Source organism: Condylura cristata, unplaced genomic scaffold (genome assembly GCF_000260355.1).
Source record: "Condylura cristata isolate star-nosed mole 26May11 unplaced genomic scaffold, ConCri1.0 scaffold00023, whole genome shotgun sequence".
Classification (NCBI taxonomy): Eukaryota; Metazoa; Chordata; class Mammalia; order Eulipotyphla; family Talpidae; genus Condylura; species Condylura cristata.
The window spans coordinates 9588209-9604235 of NW_004567124.1; the positions used below are offsets into that span (position 1 = coordinate 9588209).

The following is a 16027-nucleotide window of genomic DNA, read 5'->3' on the forward strand; positions in this document are numbered from 1 at the left end:
TATACAGTATTTTTTAAACTAAGTATCAAAGTTATTTTTAATCATATAAACCTAATTTTCTTTTAATATCACTTTTTACTTTAATATTATATGTACTATCATGTTTTATCAAATTAGCCCTTTTATTACAGATAAAAATTTATTTAGAAGAACTTAATTTTTTTCTTACATACTATATACTATATGTTTAATAAGGATGTGTGCTGAGGAAAAATAAGTCCATTAAATATGTGATTTTAAAAAATAGATCTGTCAGGCCCTCCCTGGTGGTGCAGCAGGTTAAAGCATAGCACTGAGAAGCCAAAGCCACTTCAGCATGAGTGCAGTGTACTTCGACAGTCGGCCTGTTCTGCTCCCCACTCTGTCTCTGGTGAATCCTCTCACCACCCCTGCACCTCTGGCCTCTACTCCAGTTCTGGATACAAAAATAAATAAATCTTTAAAAGAAAATAGACTTGTATTTGAACAGTTTTAGTTGTAAAGCAAAATTAACTATAAAATACAAAGTTCCAAATCACTCCCCAAGTTTCCCCTATTTTCCCTTATTAGCATCTTGAAATTGTGTGGTATGCTTGTTACTATTGATGAATTAATGCTGAAACAATAGAACAACCTAAACTTTATTGTTTGTATTAGAGTTGGCTCTTTGTGGTGTTAATTCTCTAGGTTTTTACTCTTAAATAAAATGACATGTGTTTACCATTATAATATCATACAGAATAGCTTCACTACCCTAAAAATCTCTTATGGCCTACCTATTAATATGTCCTTTCCTTCCTGACCCCTTGGAAACTACTAATTTTTTTACTTTATCCAAAATTAGCCTTTTGGAGAATGTCATTGTCATTAGAATTGTACAGTATGTGGTCTTTTCAAATAGGCTTTTTTGACTGGGAAATATTTTTAAATGTTTCTTATACCAGTTTTAATACTTGATCGTAATTTTTTTTTTCATTTTTGAGTAGATAATTCATCACAGGACATACTATTGTTTATCTATTCACCCACTGAGGACCTCTTGGTTTCTTCCATGCTTTGCAATTATGAATAAAGTTGCTGTGAACATTCATGTACAGGATTTTGTATAGATAAGAGCTTTGTATAGATAAGAGTGTTGGGTAAATATCAAGGGAGGGTGATTGCTGGATATAAGTGTATGCTTGGTTTTGTAAAAAGCTGACAAATTTTCTTTCACAGTGGTAGCTTCATTTTGCATTCCCATTATGAATAAATGTGAGTCACTCCACATGGTTGTCTGCATTGGCATTGATGTACTATATTTTGCCCATTCTAGTATGTGTTGGTGGTATCTCATTGTTGCTTTAACTTCTCTCCCCAGTTATATGTATAATACTGAATATTTTTTCATATGTCTATTTGTCATCTGGATGTATTCTTTATGAGTCTTCAGCTATTTCTCTTATTTTTTGCTTGTTCCTTCTCTCATTGTTGAATTTCAAGAATTCTTTTTAATTTTGGATGGCAGTCACTTACCACATGTCTTTTGCAAATATTTTCTCCCAATTTATAGCTTATTATTTCCTTCTTTGAACAGTATCCTTTCCAGAACAGAGATCTTTAATGAAGTTCAACATCAGCTTTTTTTCCCTAGGGCTGTATTTTTGATGTTGTATCTTTAAAAAGTCATTGTCAAGCCTAGAGTCACTTAGATTTTCTCCTATATTATCTTGTATGAGTTTCTTAGTTTTACATTTGATATTCAGGTCTGTAATAAATTTTGGATTAATTTTGGTGAAAGAAACAAGCTGTTATTCATCATGATCCATTTTTTTTCTTCAAGTGAATGGTCGGTTGTTCCCTCACCCTTTTTTTTTTTTTAATAAAAAAGATTTATTTATTTATGCATATAAGGACTGGGGTGTAGGCCAGAAGTGCAAGGGATGAGAAGGCTCATCCCCAGAGAGAGTGGGGAACAAAGCAGGCAGATCAATTGAAATACACTGCTGAGAGGAGGGAGCAGCAGGCAAAACAGGAGAAGTTTGCTGCACTATGTGGATTAGCTCTTCAGTGGGGGGATCAAACCCATGTTGCAATAGTTGGGGATAGCTTAATAGCACTGTCTCTTTAAATCCTGTGCTCCCAGGGAGGCCCTCCATCACCATTTGTTGAAACGACTATCCTTTTCCCCACTGAATTGCTTTTATGCTTTTTTAAAAATAAGTTGAATATATTTCTTGGATCTACTTCAAGACTTTCAGTTCTGTTCTACTTAGGTGTTTATTCTACCCCCTATACTGCACTATTTTAGTTTCTGTGCTTTTATAGTAATCATGAAATCCCATATTATAAGTTCTCTAACATTCTCCTTTCTCTTTCAATATTGTGGTGACTTTTTGAGTTTTTCATCTTTCTATATAGAATATAGAATCAATTTGTCAGTATCCACAAAATGAAAGTCATGAGTTTGATTGGGAAGGACTGCTATCATGACAATGTTGAGGCTTTATAATCCTGTACAGAGATGTTTCTATTCATATAATATGTTTAATACCTTTCCTCAGACTTACAGTTTTCCACATGTAGGCTTTGTACAAATTTCTTATACCTAAGAATGTCATTTCTTTGGTACTAATATAAATGTTATTGTGGTTTTATTTTCAAATTCCCATTGTCAGTTGCTCATGTAAGAAAGGAATGGACCTTTTTATGTTAACCTGTATCTTGAAACTTTTTGGTTATGGAAGTTTCTTGGTTGACTCTTTGGGATTTTATGCATAAACACTTAAGCCATCTGAGAACAAAGACCGTTTTATTTTTTCTTTCCTGTGTACCTTTTATTTTCTTGTCCTACTGTAGTATCTAAATTTTTTTTTTTTCTGTAATGTTGCATAGGAGTTGTCAGTGTGGACAACTTTGTTTCTTATCTTAGTGAGAAAGCATTCTGTTCTTCAATATCATTAAGTATGATATTGACTATGAGTTGTTTTTTTTATTAAGATGTTCTTTATCAAGTTGAGGAAATTCCTCTCCTTGTTTTGCCAAGACTTTTTTTTTTTTTTTTAAGAATAATTTTTTTTTTAGATTTATTTATTTGTGCATACAGAACTGGGGTACAGACCAGAGGCTCAGGGGCGGCGAGAGGCTTCACCAGAGACAGAGTCGGGAGCAGAACAGGCAGATCAACGAAGTACACTGCTGAGGGGAGCAGCGGGCGGGTCAGGAGAGGTCTGCCACACCATGTGGTCACCTCCGGGGCAGGCAGGAATCGAACTCATGCGGAAGCGGCTTTAGATTCTCAGTGCTGTGCTTTAACCCGCTGCGCCACCAGGGAGGGCCACCAAGACTTTTTATTATGAATTGGTGTTGGAATCATAATTTGTAATAGAAATTTGTTCGTTACTTTCATAGTGAGAACTTTGTAAATAATGCTGCTGGCTAATATCAAGAAGCTGTGTAGAGTAGAATGACATGAACTTGCATTGTATTACAATGCAAACAGTATTCTCTAATCAGGGGTTAACATGGTATGATCCTTGAGTCAAATGTAGCTTGCTTCCTGTTTTGGTGCTACCCTTGGTCCATAAAATATTTTACATTTATAAATTGTTAATGAAAGATGTTTTGTGGAAACAAAACGGAAAATTATACAAATTCAATGTTTGTTGCCCCTAAGTAAATTTTATTAAAACATAGCCTCACTTATTTTTTCATAATGTTGACAGCTGCTCTTCAATGTACAACAAATCTAATTACATAGTTGTAACTTAAGGGTTTAAGTACTGCACATATCTTTGCACTATAACTTTATTCTTATTACTATTGTGTACTCATAATGTTAAAACAAGAAGAAAACTTTGAATGTCTTTCTGATAAGGAAAAATTGTCACATGAAATGTCAATGCATTTTTTTATAATGATATTTCATCTTAGCTAAAATAATACAGTATATGTTAGTATTCCTAAACTAAGCATGTGTCACAGTATGCCCAACTCACAGTAAAGCAGTGACCAGAAATATTGGAAAACTTAGGATAAAATAGCTCATCACAGCAGAATTTCTTCATAAAAACAGGAACTCTAAAGTAGGGTTGCTATCAAAGTTAGTTTCTGAGTCAATCATTTATTAGTCAAAGAAGGAAAACCTTTTACCAGGGGTGAGTTAATTGAATCATATCTGATTATAGCAGCTAAAGAAATGTGTCTAGAGAAAATTAACTTAAGACCATTAATTAGCCTTTTAGGGAGAACAGTTGAAGAATTGAGGACATTCAGAACAACATTCAATCATTGATTAAGAACAAGGCAAATGATTTTGTTTTTCCTTTGCTCTTGATGAGTCAACAGATGTTACCAGTACTGCTCAGTAGTTGTATATTTGAGAAGCCAATGCTGAGTTTGAAATTACTGAAGAATTAGCCTCCATGAATAGTCTGCATAGAACTACATAGTGTATTTTAAAATCAGTTGAAGCAATGCTAATTCAGTATAACCTGAAGTAGAATCTTTTAAAATCTGTTAAAATTGATGGGTAAAATAAGTGAGGAGCAGAAAAAGACTTAGTTGGGCAAATTCAGAAAGTATAATTTAATGTTTAAAGCCTATGTTATTTCAATGTATTGAATATTATTTGTCATAAATATTATGTGGAAAGTGTTCAAATCAACTGTGTGTAATCTAACAAAAACAGGTGTATTTTTGGTGTTTAAAATTATCTTGTGTAAATTCATAGGAGTTTAACTGGTGCAGTAACTTGGAATTGTATGACAATTACACAAACCTAAACATGTATTCTTAATTTAATTTCTTTATGAATTATTATAGTTCTGGTGTTGTTTGGGAGATGAAACCAAAACAGAAATGGAAACCTTTCAGTCAAAAGCAGATTATTTTATTGGAACAATTCTATAAGAAACATCAAGTTTCAAAAGACCGTGGCTGGATTAAACTAGACAGTAATTTTGAGGTATGCACTAATTCTTCATTGACTTTTCTATAGGCATTTTGTTGGTGGTGGGAATGGTGAATCACTAAAACTTTAGTGCTTAAGTAAAACTGTACAGAAAACTTATTAAAAAATCAATTCTGGGCCTTTCCCCCTTCCCGGTGGTGCAGTGGGTTAAAGTGCAGCACTGCAAGTGTGCTGTGGCATCTTCAGTGCTAGTTTGATCCCCAGCCCCAGAGGTGACCCACATGGGGTAGCACACCTCTCATGACCCGCCCGCTGCTACCCTCAGCAGTGTACTTTGTCAATCTTCTTGTTCTGCTCTCCATTCTGTTGCCGGTGAATCCTCTCACAACCCCTGTACCTCTGGCCAGCACCCCAATTCTATATGCATAAATAAGTCTTTTTTTAAAAAAAATCAATTCTTCAGTAAGACTGGTATGACTAATATTACTACACTTTCAATTGAAGTATTATATTAAGTTATATTCTCTGAAACATGCTTAAAATGTTTCTCTTCTATATTTTTAATTTCTTCTATTTGTAAGGGTATCATTTCATGGATTCTGTTTTCAATATATTTTTGAGAAATTAAGATTGAATCTTTTATATTTTAAATGATACCAACACATGTTGCTAAATAAGGCTATGTAAGGTTATATATTTTAATGATGAAAAAACAAGAAAATTGCTCAATTAAATTCATTAAATGTGAATGATTATTAAACATGGGTAGATGTCTACAAATGAAGATGTAATCTATATGAAATCTTACAGTGTTGAAATTAAAATTGCTATAAGATGATAACTGAAATCCGACTTGCAATTACTAGTGCACTTTGGTTCCATCATAACAGTTTTGTTTACTCTTTGCTTTGTTTATCAGATATGTTCTTTACCCTCTTCCTCATAAATGTTGGCCGTGCTCAAACATAAAAAGAACTGTATAGTTAATGTCAGACATTATTAACTAATGTCAGAGGTTATTAACTATTCATTGTTCAGTTTTGTTAAAACAAAGCTTAAGAATTAATTATGTAAATTATGTAAAATTATTCATTACTATTGAGGTTTCTAGAAAATATGAAGATAACATACTTTCTTTAAGCAGTTTATATAATTGCAGAATTCCTTAATTATTTTCTTTATGACTTTGTTGGAGAAGTGATCATTTTGCTTCAAAAATCTTCAATTACCTAATTAATCTAAATTACCTGAAGGTAGCTTTTTTTGGTGTAGTAAAGTTTAAGAAACATTTTCTTTTCAATTTAAATGAATATTTAAAATGGAGTAGCCATATTACTAGTATAAGAACTTCACAAACACATATGATTTCTTCCAGGTCAATTTTGATAAAGTTCCAATGGAAATGCGCCTCCCTATTCAGTGCCCTATAAAACGAGATTTTTTATCAGGAATTCAAATTGAATTTAAGCAGTCTCCACACCAGAGAAGTTTGAGGGCCAGGTTGTATTGGCTTCAGGTAACAGTGTCATCCTGAATTCCGTAGATATATTTAATCATCTTGGGAATCTTTTTTTAAAATTTAATTTAATTAATTTATTTTTATATATCTTTATTTTTTAACATCATTCTTCATTTTGTACATTTTTCCATCTTGATTGTAATCCCCATGGGCTTCCCACCACCAATTCACCCGTGTGCCATCACCACAGTCCAGTGCACCCTTCCATCTTGGGAATTTTAAAGATGAAAGTTTTCTCTTTTCATGTATGATTAAGTATACATTATAATTGGTATCTTTCCTTTTGTTTGTATATTTATTTCCTTTTTCCTAACTATCTGTGAATTTAACATATTGACCATCGAAGTTCAAAGATCGTCTGATAATTGAGACCATTTGATTTTGCTAATTAAACAATGAGACTGTTTGCTTGTACTGAAATTGTTATTTTAAAGCATCCCTTTAAGGACCTCCCTGCTGGTGCAAGAGCTTACGTCTCAGCACTATGAAGCTATTGACATCCACTGCAGCATGAGTTGGATCCCTAACCAGGGAGCTGACCCACATGGCACAGGCAGACAGACAACTCACTCCTGTCTTGCCCACTGCTCCCCTCAGTAGTGTATTTCATCAGTCTACCTGTTCTATCCCCACTTTGTCTTTGGTGAATCCTCTTTCTCACCCTTGTCCCCCTAACAGCTCTTGTATGCATAAATGAAATAAAAATCTTTTTTAAAAAAAATTCCTTTGAATTTATCATGGACTCCCCCACATTAGATTTCTTTTATTATTCTACATAAGAATGAACTTGTAATTGGAGGTTATTTTGACTGCTTGCTCCCTTCTTATTTCCTTACTTTTCTTTTAGCTGTGAAATACTATTTATGACATTTTCTCTACTTTCTACTTCTCCTCTAATTTCATATCTAATCCACTAACATTTTATTTACAAAGAGTTGAATCGCTGATGACCTATAGGTAGAAATATTTCTATTAATGGCATTCATGCTGTGCAATGAGGATTTTCTATGTTCCTTTATATAAAACCCCTTGATGAGATATGTAACAATTTTAGATTTAAGGTAAAACATCTAGTAGTACTACATACACTTAATTATGATGAAATTAGCCATATCTTCTATAATATTGTCTCTGAAACTGATATTTCTAAATTTAATTATTTTAAATTCTGCTGAGTTCATTTTCTTTTTTCCCAGGTTGATAATCAGTTACCAGGTACAATGTTCCCTGTTGTATTTCATCCAGTGGCCCCTCCAAAATCTATTGCTTTGGATTCAGGTAAAAGAAAAAAAAAGCAAAAAACAAAACCCAACAAAGATTAGGTTGTGATATATATTATTTCTAAAGTTAAGTACTTTGTGTTGAACTAGTATAAAGCATTGATAATATTTGTTTTCTTCACCTAGAACCCAAACCTTTCATTGATGTGAGTGTCATCACAAGATTTAATGAGTATAGTAAAGTCCTACAGTTTAAGTAAGTAGATTCTCCCCTACTTAGCTAAAGGAATTTAAAATGAGTATGTACATTGAAAATAAATTGTACTCTTTTGAAAATGACATATATAAACTTATTTTCCACCAAAACATACTAGTCTACTTTTTTCAAGTAATCTTCTTTCTTGCAACTTTCTTTAATAAGCCTTTATATGTTTTTATCACATTCTCTCCTTTGTAACTTCATTTATACTGAATTATAAAATATATGTATTTATGAGACGTGTTCTTTAAAGTAAGTACTATGGACTTTATAAATTGTGTAATACATGCTACATCATCTGGTTGTGTTTGTGAATTCTGTGAACTGTAGGTGTAGGATTTGGGACTTTAAATGCTAAGTGTTAATACAGCACGATTACTCTAGTGAAACCTTAACTCTAATGAAAAATTCTTGTTCTAAGTAGACCTTGGTCTTGTTAATATAATATCTGTCCTTCAGAAATGAAGGACTAAGAGATTACTGTAACTTTTGACCATAATCAGAGTTTTAACATTGAAAATTATAAGGTTTGATAGATACCCTTTTTCATCTTTATAAAATGTTTTTCCTAGGTATTTTATGGTCCTCATTCAGGAAATGGCTTTAAAAGTTGATCAAGGATTTCTAGGTGCTATTATTGTATTGTTTACCCCAACAACTGACCCTGAAGCTGAAAAAAAACGGGTAACAATTTTTATTTCTTGGGAAATTTTTAAATTAAAAATTAAATTAATCATTTTAATTGTAACAGAGAAAGAAATTAAAATATAAATTTCTTGATTTAATTTTTTTCAGACAAAGTTAATCCAGCAAGATATTGATGCTCTAAACACAGAACTAATGGAGACTTCAATGACTGATATGTCAATTCTTAGTTTCTTTGAACATTTTCATATTTCTCCTGTTAAGGTTTGTTGTAATTACTATTTTAATAGAAAAAAATTCAGAATTGCGTAGGACTTTAGATGGTCTGTATATATAATCATTAATTTTAATTTGTTACATCAGATATTTGGCGGGAATTTTGTTTGATTAATTGAAATAATAAAGACAATTCTAACATATGTACGACCATAATTCTCACAGAGAAACCACCAGAGCAGTTTCTCTAGTCTTGAATTAATAACCCCTTTATTCAAGGGAGAAGCTGACAAAAGCATTTCTTAATTAAGCAAAGAAGTGCTCACCAACGTTTAATGTTTTGGTTGCACTTTGTAACTACTATCAGTGTTTAAACAGAAAGCTATAATGGGTGTCCTAACCAGAATGTGAAAACGCTGAAGTAGTATTACACTGTTGATGTGCTGTTTTTCACCCTTCCAAAATCTGATTGTGACTAAGGGAGTGGAAAATTGGATACCTTTCACTTGCCTGATTTTGTACTTTATGAACCCATTTCATTTTCTCCTTTTGTTGTTCTTTTTAGCTTTTATGGGGGAAGGTGACTGCTTAGTAAACTCACAGATGCTGTCAACCGTAATACCCTAAACTTGTGTAATGGGCCAGATTTATAATTAAGTAACTCTTTAAAATATTGATGATCCATTACATTCTCAAAAACTGTTTACAGCACATTATTTTCAATTGTATTCACCAATCCAAAAGCTAAACGAGTGAATTTATAAAATGCACTTATTATTTTAAATTCATGTATTAGTGTTAGGGTAAAATTGATAATATTTTATGTGGTGTATAAACACAATTTATTTTTCATTGTTACATGGAAATCAATTACTTATGAGATTGAACAATACCTTCAGTAAGTAATACTGAATTACTACTGTCAAAGATGCAGTAAGAGATACAAAGTAACTTCATGGAGGTTATAATTTAACAGGGGCATTAAAGACTATTACCTACATATGTCTTCAGGCACAGTGATATAATTGTGCCATGAAGTTGCACCATGAAGATCAAGAATCAGTTATTTTCTTATTCTGTGATGACTGTCCTAAGGAGAGGGTAGGTATTTGCCTACCTAAGCTTAGCTTTTCTGATCCCAGCACTCTGACTCTGCAAATGGTCAGAAGTCAGTATCAAAAAAAAAAAACCAACAATGAGGCTTTTCCTGATTTTACTCAGAGTTCACTCTATTGAGTTCTATATTGGTTGAGTAAAATACCTAGAAAATTAGGAAGGAGAAGTCATCTACTTTACATACATATGTCAGATTATCTTTTGCCACTGTCTTTTGGCCTATGCCTATTGCTTCTATACAAAGTAGAAGCAGCTAAAATGAAGTTGAAAGTCTCATGTTTCGGTAATGAGTTGAAGGGGTGTGTGAAAGCCAAAACCTCATTAATCTTTAAAAAATTTATTTAGGAACTTGCTGTTGTTGCTTTAATTATCATATTGTTGTTACTTGTTATTATTGTTCAAATTATATCGTAATTGTTATTGCTAATTTTCACAATAAGCTATTTACCTTAATTGGACTAATATGATTATCCTTTATTTGACTAGTAGACTACTGTGTGTCAGTACATATATTTTTCTCCCTAATTTTACTCTTTAATAAAGTTTATTAAATTACTTAAAATGTATTTAATTATCATTAAACTAATAACTTCAAATATCATTTCAATTTGTTATGCTATTTTAGTTAAGTGTTTTGTTCCCCAACATAATGAATATAAACACTGTTGATGCACTTTGAATAAAATTTTAACTTTCTTTTGGAGCAGTCTAATTTACTTCTTTAAAAATAATATAATAGTTTATTTTTACATCATTTTGTTCCTTTTTCCATCTTAGTTGTAATTCCCATGGGCTTCCCACCACCAATTAACCTGTGTGCCATAACCATATTCCAGTGCACTTCCCCTCCATTTACATTTTATAAAAAATAGATATAAGAACTAGATATGAGTGTGTTAATTCTGTATAGTAACAAAGCTTTCTTTAGGATTCTGAGAGAAACAGAAAATTTGTATCTGGAGGACTGGTTCCTATATTTATATACTTTTTTAAAAACTTATTTATTGAACATTATTTTTCTTCTAGTTGCATTTGAGCCTTTCTTTGGGTTCTGGAGGTGAAGAGTCTGACAAAGAAAAACAGGAAATGATTGCACTTCATTCTGTCAACCTACTATTGAAAAGCATAGGTGCTACTCTGACTGATGTAGATGACCTCATATTTAAGTAAGAATTATTTTAACTCTTGTACCAATGTTATGTTTTTGGATATTAATTATCTCATACTAGAATGTTAGCTTAGAAAGGATAGTTCTTACTATTTACATTTGAAAAGTTTGGAAAAGTTCTAAGTAGGCTTTTTAGTTCTGCTTGTTTTACTCATAAAGATATGATAGAGAGTTGCATTTAAAATATATATTATTGGCAAAATAGCACATAAATTTAGAATAAAACTGATTTCCATAGTATATTAAAAATTTACCATGTTTTAAAACACAATTATATTTAAGTGTATGTAGCAATAATCTATGGCAGAGTATATATAACTCTTGGCTATATTTATGTGAGAAAATTTATGGTATCAGAGACCTATAGCTTCAATAAATATTCACTTGAATAGTCAACAGTGGTCTACTACAAATAAGTTCCTTGGGGAGAGAAATTTAGTTGTAGCATTTCCCCTTACTTGTATACTATCAGTTTTCATACGAATTGAATGATTAAATATAAAATTCAGAAAGAAAAGTTTAAGAGAAAATAGTTAATTTTCATCAAATTTCTAAATTTAAAAGCAATGGGGGGAATTCTAATGGAAAATACAATACATAAAATTAAACACTTCAGAACAAAATTAGTTAAAAATCAAAAAACTGGGCCCTCCCTGGTGGCACAGCAGGTTAAGGCACAGCGGGTTAAAGCACAGCACTAAGAAGCTAAAGCCACGTCCTCATGAGTTTGAAACCCGCCTACCCAGGAGGTGACCCACATGGCACAGCAGACCTCTCGACCCGCCCGCTGCTCCCCTCAGTAGTGTACTTTGTCAGTCGACCTGTTCCGCTCTCCACTCTGTCTCTGGTGAAGCCTCTCACTGCCCCTGCATCTCTGGCCTGTCCCCCATGTCTGTATGCATAAGTAAATAAATCTTTAAAAAAAAAATCAAAGAACTGGGGAAATGGGACAAGTATGAGGTAGCAGCGATAATACTCTTATATCGATAAGAAAAATCCAAAGATTTTTAATGTCATAATTGTAAGAGGATAATAATAAAATAATTTTTAAAAGGGAAGCTACAGTTGCTCGTCAATATTTGAAATGTTTAGCATTATGGTATGTGTAAGTATATATACAAATTAAAACAAATCACTAATGATTTCAAAATAGGTGCACCACTAGTACTAGAGAGGTACTTTTTTTAGTATTTAAATGAGTGGAAGGGGATTTATTTCTGTATATTTATATCTATGTGGAGGGATTAAGGTTGATTTTTTAAAATCTTTTTACTCTGTATATTTATGAGAAACTACTTTCATATTAATTTTGTTACTATAGTGTTACAATCACAAACATAAATTATATGTGGTAGATATGAAAATCTAGTTGTGCATTAAAAATTAAGAAATTTTATATCTTTTTTTCCCAAATGTAATCTTCATACCTTTGAATCTTTCTTTCTCCTAGACTTGCTTATTATGAAATTCGGTATCAATTTTACAATAGAGATCAACTCATGTGGAGTGTTATTACACATTACAGCGAACAGGTAACTGCCTATATAGTACTGCATAAGGGATTTCATAAGATAGCAGAAAAAAATATTTGTGGAATATACAGTGTACAATAATGTTTACCTTCTTTAATTCAATTCTTAATCTCATTGCCTATTACTTTTCTTGAATGGTTAATTTCCATTTCTTTAGTTCTGTTCCCCCTTTACACCTTCATAAGTTTCCATCAATTTCTTTTTTTCTTTTGCAATTATAAATTAATGACATGGGGAAGAAATCACAATTTAGGAGTCATTATACTTATTTCTTCAATGACATTGGCTTCCAAGTGTAGTTTAGTAGCATTTCGAGAGAAATTCTGGGCCAGGCTACTCCTCATGCTTCATCTACATTGTGGTTTGAGTTTTATGCACAGAAGCCTAATCCTTGTCAGGGCCTCAGAGTAGCAGTGCTGTCCCATGGACCTCCACTGTAGAAGGTCCTTCTCCTGAGGTATGTTTTATGGGTGTTATAAATTTAAGTAAGGATATATTTTTATTTGTTTTCTCTTTTGGCATTAATTATTCCCCCAGATAGCTCCATAGTAATAATAATAGCCTAGTAATAAAGAATTAAAAATTTCTGAATTATGTATTTATTTAATATACATACTCAACCACGCAGGATCAGTGGAACACCCTTGCCATTGTTTAGAAGACTTAGGTTTATACAGGCTAAGTGACTTGTTTAAAGTCACATAACTTCTTAGTGGCAGTTTTTAATGTGCCTCAAACCTAGTTCTGTTCAATTTGAAAATCCCGTGTAAGTACGTGAATAACGCCTGGCTCATAGTGAAAGATCAATTAATAGACATAGTGGTAGTTACTATCCATAACTTTCCTTTAATGACATCATTAAGCAGTACCCCTTTTTTTTGTTGTATCATCTTTATAACAGTTTGTAAAGACTTAATGCTTTTCCCTTTAGTTCTTAAAACAGATGTATGTCCTTGTACTGGGCTTAGATGTGCTTGGAAACCCATTTGGATTAATTAGAGGCCTCTCTGAAGGAGTTGAAGCTTTATTCTATGAACCCTTCCAGGTATGGATTTTTATTTTAAGTACAGGCATAGATGAATGAATGTTCTGGTTTTTAAAATAACATTTAGGGCCCTTCCTGGTGGCTCCACGGTTAGGGCGCAGCACTGCAAGTGAGCCACAGCCATTTCAATGTGAGCTCAATTCCCTGCCAGGGAGGTGATCCACATGACGAGGTACACCTCTCCTGTCTTGCCCGCTGCCCCCCTCAGCAGTTTATTTTGGTCGATCTGTCTGTTCTGCTCCCCACTCTGTCTTTGGTGAAGCCTCTCATTGCCCTGAACCTTTGGCCTATACCCCAGTTCTGGGTGCATAAATCTTTAAAAAAATAAAATAACATTTAATTTGTATTCTATCTTGGAACTGGATAACATTCAAATAAAAAAATATGAACGTACGAGTGGTGACATTAAAGAATTGAGGGTTTTAGAATTGAGGATTTTTAGTATTTGGGTGCAAAACATGCCCACATTTTGCACAGCTTGGTAAAATTTTAAGAAAGAGTAGTAGATAAAGATACTTTCAAGACTGTCTCACACTATGGAAAGAACTAACGAGGCTTTAAAATCTGGCTTTGGGGCCCTCCTTGATGGCGTAACGGGTTAGGACACAGCACTGCCGTGTACTTCATTGATCTGCCTGTTCTGCTCCACACTCTGTCTCTGGTGAATCCTCTCACCACCCCTGCATCTCTGGCCTGTGCTCCAGTTCTGTATGAATAATTAAATAAAACTTTTAAAAATATACTGGCTTTGTTTCATGTTTAAGCTCTCCTCTAATCTGCTCACCTCCATTTAAAGGATCCAGGAATGCAAAGCAGGAAAGATCTAATAATGATCAGGCAGAAAAAATAAATGGGAGAGAGCTGGAGCAATGTGGCTTAGTCTTACCAATGAGGTAAAATTGGTACTGGGAGACCAACTTAAGTTTGTAATTGACACTATTCAGTTTTTGTCACCTTAAAGGATTTGCTGAGATCGTACGGGTTTAAAGTATCTTCCATTACATTAGATGTTCCACCACTGTTTGGGTTAAAGGTTGAAAAGCTCTTTGTCTTCTTAACTCATCATCACCATGTTTATGAATCATAGATTCTGTATATTCTTGGAAACTCTTAAACACTAGATTAAAATTCTTATTTCAATTTTAATTATCAAATGATTTTTGTCAGGGTGCTGTTCAAGGCCCTGAAGAATTTGCTGAGGGTTTAGTGATTGGGGTAAGAAGTCTCTTTGGACACACAGTAGGTGAGTATCATATATTTGTGTATATATCTCTATGCATGTGCATATATAGTATATAATGTCTATACTAAATGTAGTTTTATATATGTTATAGAGATAGTACTATAATATATATTAGTTATAAAACACATTGTGTAAAACAGTTATGCTTAATAAAAGAGATCATTTTTCTAATAACCCCTTTTAAAAGACATGCTCCCTTATCCTTAAGTGAAAAATAACATTGACATGTTCTGTAGTATTAAAATAATTTTTGAATATTTTTAGATTTATTTTTCAGTATTAAAATATTTTAAATAGTTCTGTTCTTTCTTTGATAATTGAAAAATGGGAAAAATAAATTTCTGCACTTTCATGTATGACTCAAAATTTTAATCACCTGGTAGTTTAGAACAGTCATGTAGTGTTTATTGTGGTAATGGTTTTTAGGGAAACAATATGACTTACTTTCCTGGGCCTTTTTACAGGTGGTGCAGCAGGAGTTGTATCTAGAATCACTGGTTCTGTCGGAAAAGGTTTGGCAGCAATTACAATGGACAAGGAATATCAGCAAAAAAGAAGAGAAGAGATGGGTCGACAGCCTAAAGATTTTGGAGACAGCCTAGCTAGAGGAGGGAAGGGCTTCCTGCGTGTAAGTCCCTTGCTGACTCTTCAGGAAACCTTCAACATTTTAATACACTTTAGAATATATTATTCTGTATGTTCTCTCTCTCTCTATTCTATATTGGTTATTTGTAACTTAGAATGCTACTTGTGGGTAAAGATTTGTCAAAATAACAGTAATGATAAATTACAGTCTTTTCTGTTTTACTTTTTTGTTGTCCTTTCTTATTATTACTGATCTGCAAATCCCAGATTTTGTTTTGCTCTTGTATTGGATTGAAAATTCTATGATGATTATAAGTTTGAATTAATGTAAAGGGAGAAGGTAGAAGACATATGGTAAATGATGGTACCTAGTGGGAGGAGTGCTTCAAGTTATCAACTGATATTTTTATAGGATGGAGGTGTAGAAGTAAAGTGTTATAAACTGCCTTTTACTACTTTTTAGTACTTTATACAGGTCATATATATACACACTGTTTAATTATACAGGCAATATATAATTTCCATATACATAATTTAAGAACTTTTAAGTCTCCTTTTAAAAAGTAACATTAGGCCCTCCCTGGTGGCGCAGCGGGTTAAAGCACAGCA

The 16027-nt window shown here is 32.9% G+C and overlaps 1 protein-coding gene across 1 annotated transcript in view; it reads left to right on the top strand.

Moving 5' to 3' along the window:
* VPS13C (vacuolar protein sorting 13 homolog C (S. cerevisiae)) overlaps window positions 1-16027 on the top strand; it is a 138625-nt gene that overhangs the window by 117557 nt on the left and 5041 nt on the right. The window contains 11 exon segments of the mRNA XM_012728680.1: window positions 4783-4924; window positions 6246-6386; window positions 7586-7667; window positions 7796-7865; window positions 8441-8552; window positions 8664-8777; window positions 10872-11011; window positions 12464-12545; window positions 13477-13590; window positions 14758-14833; window positions 15298-15459. Coding sequence (XP_012584134.1) covers window positions 4783-4924; window positions 6246-6386; window positions 7586-7667; window positions 7796-7865; window positions 8441-8552; window positions 8664-8777; window positions 10872-11011; window positions 12464-12545; window positions 13477-13590; window positions 14758-14833; window positions 15298-15459 — 1235 coding nt within the window.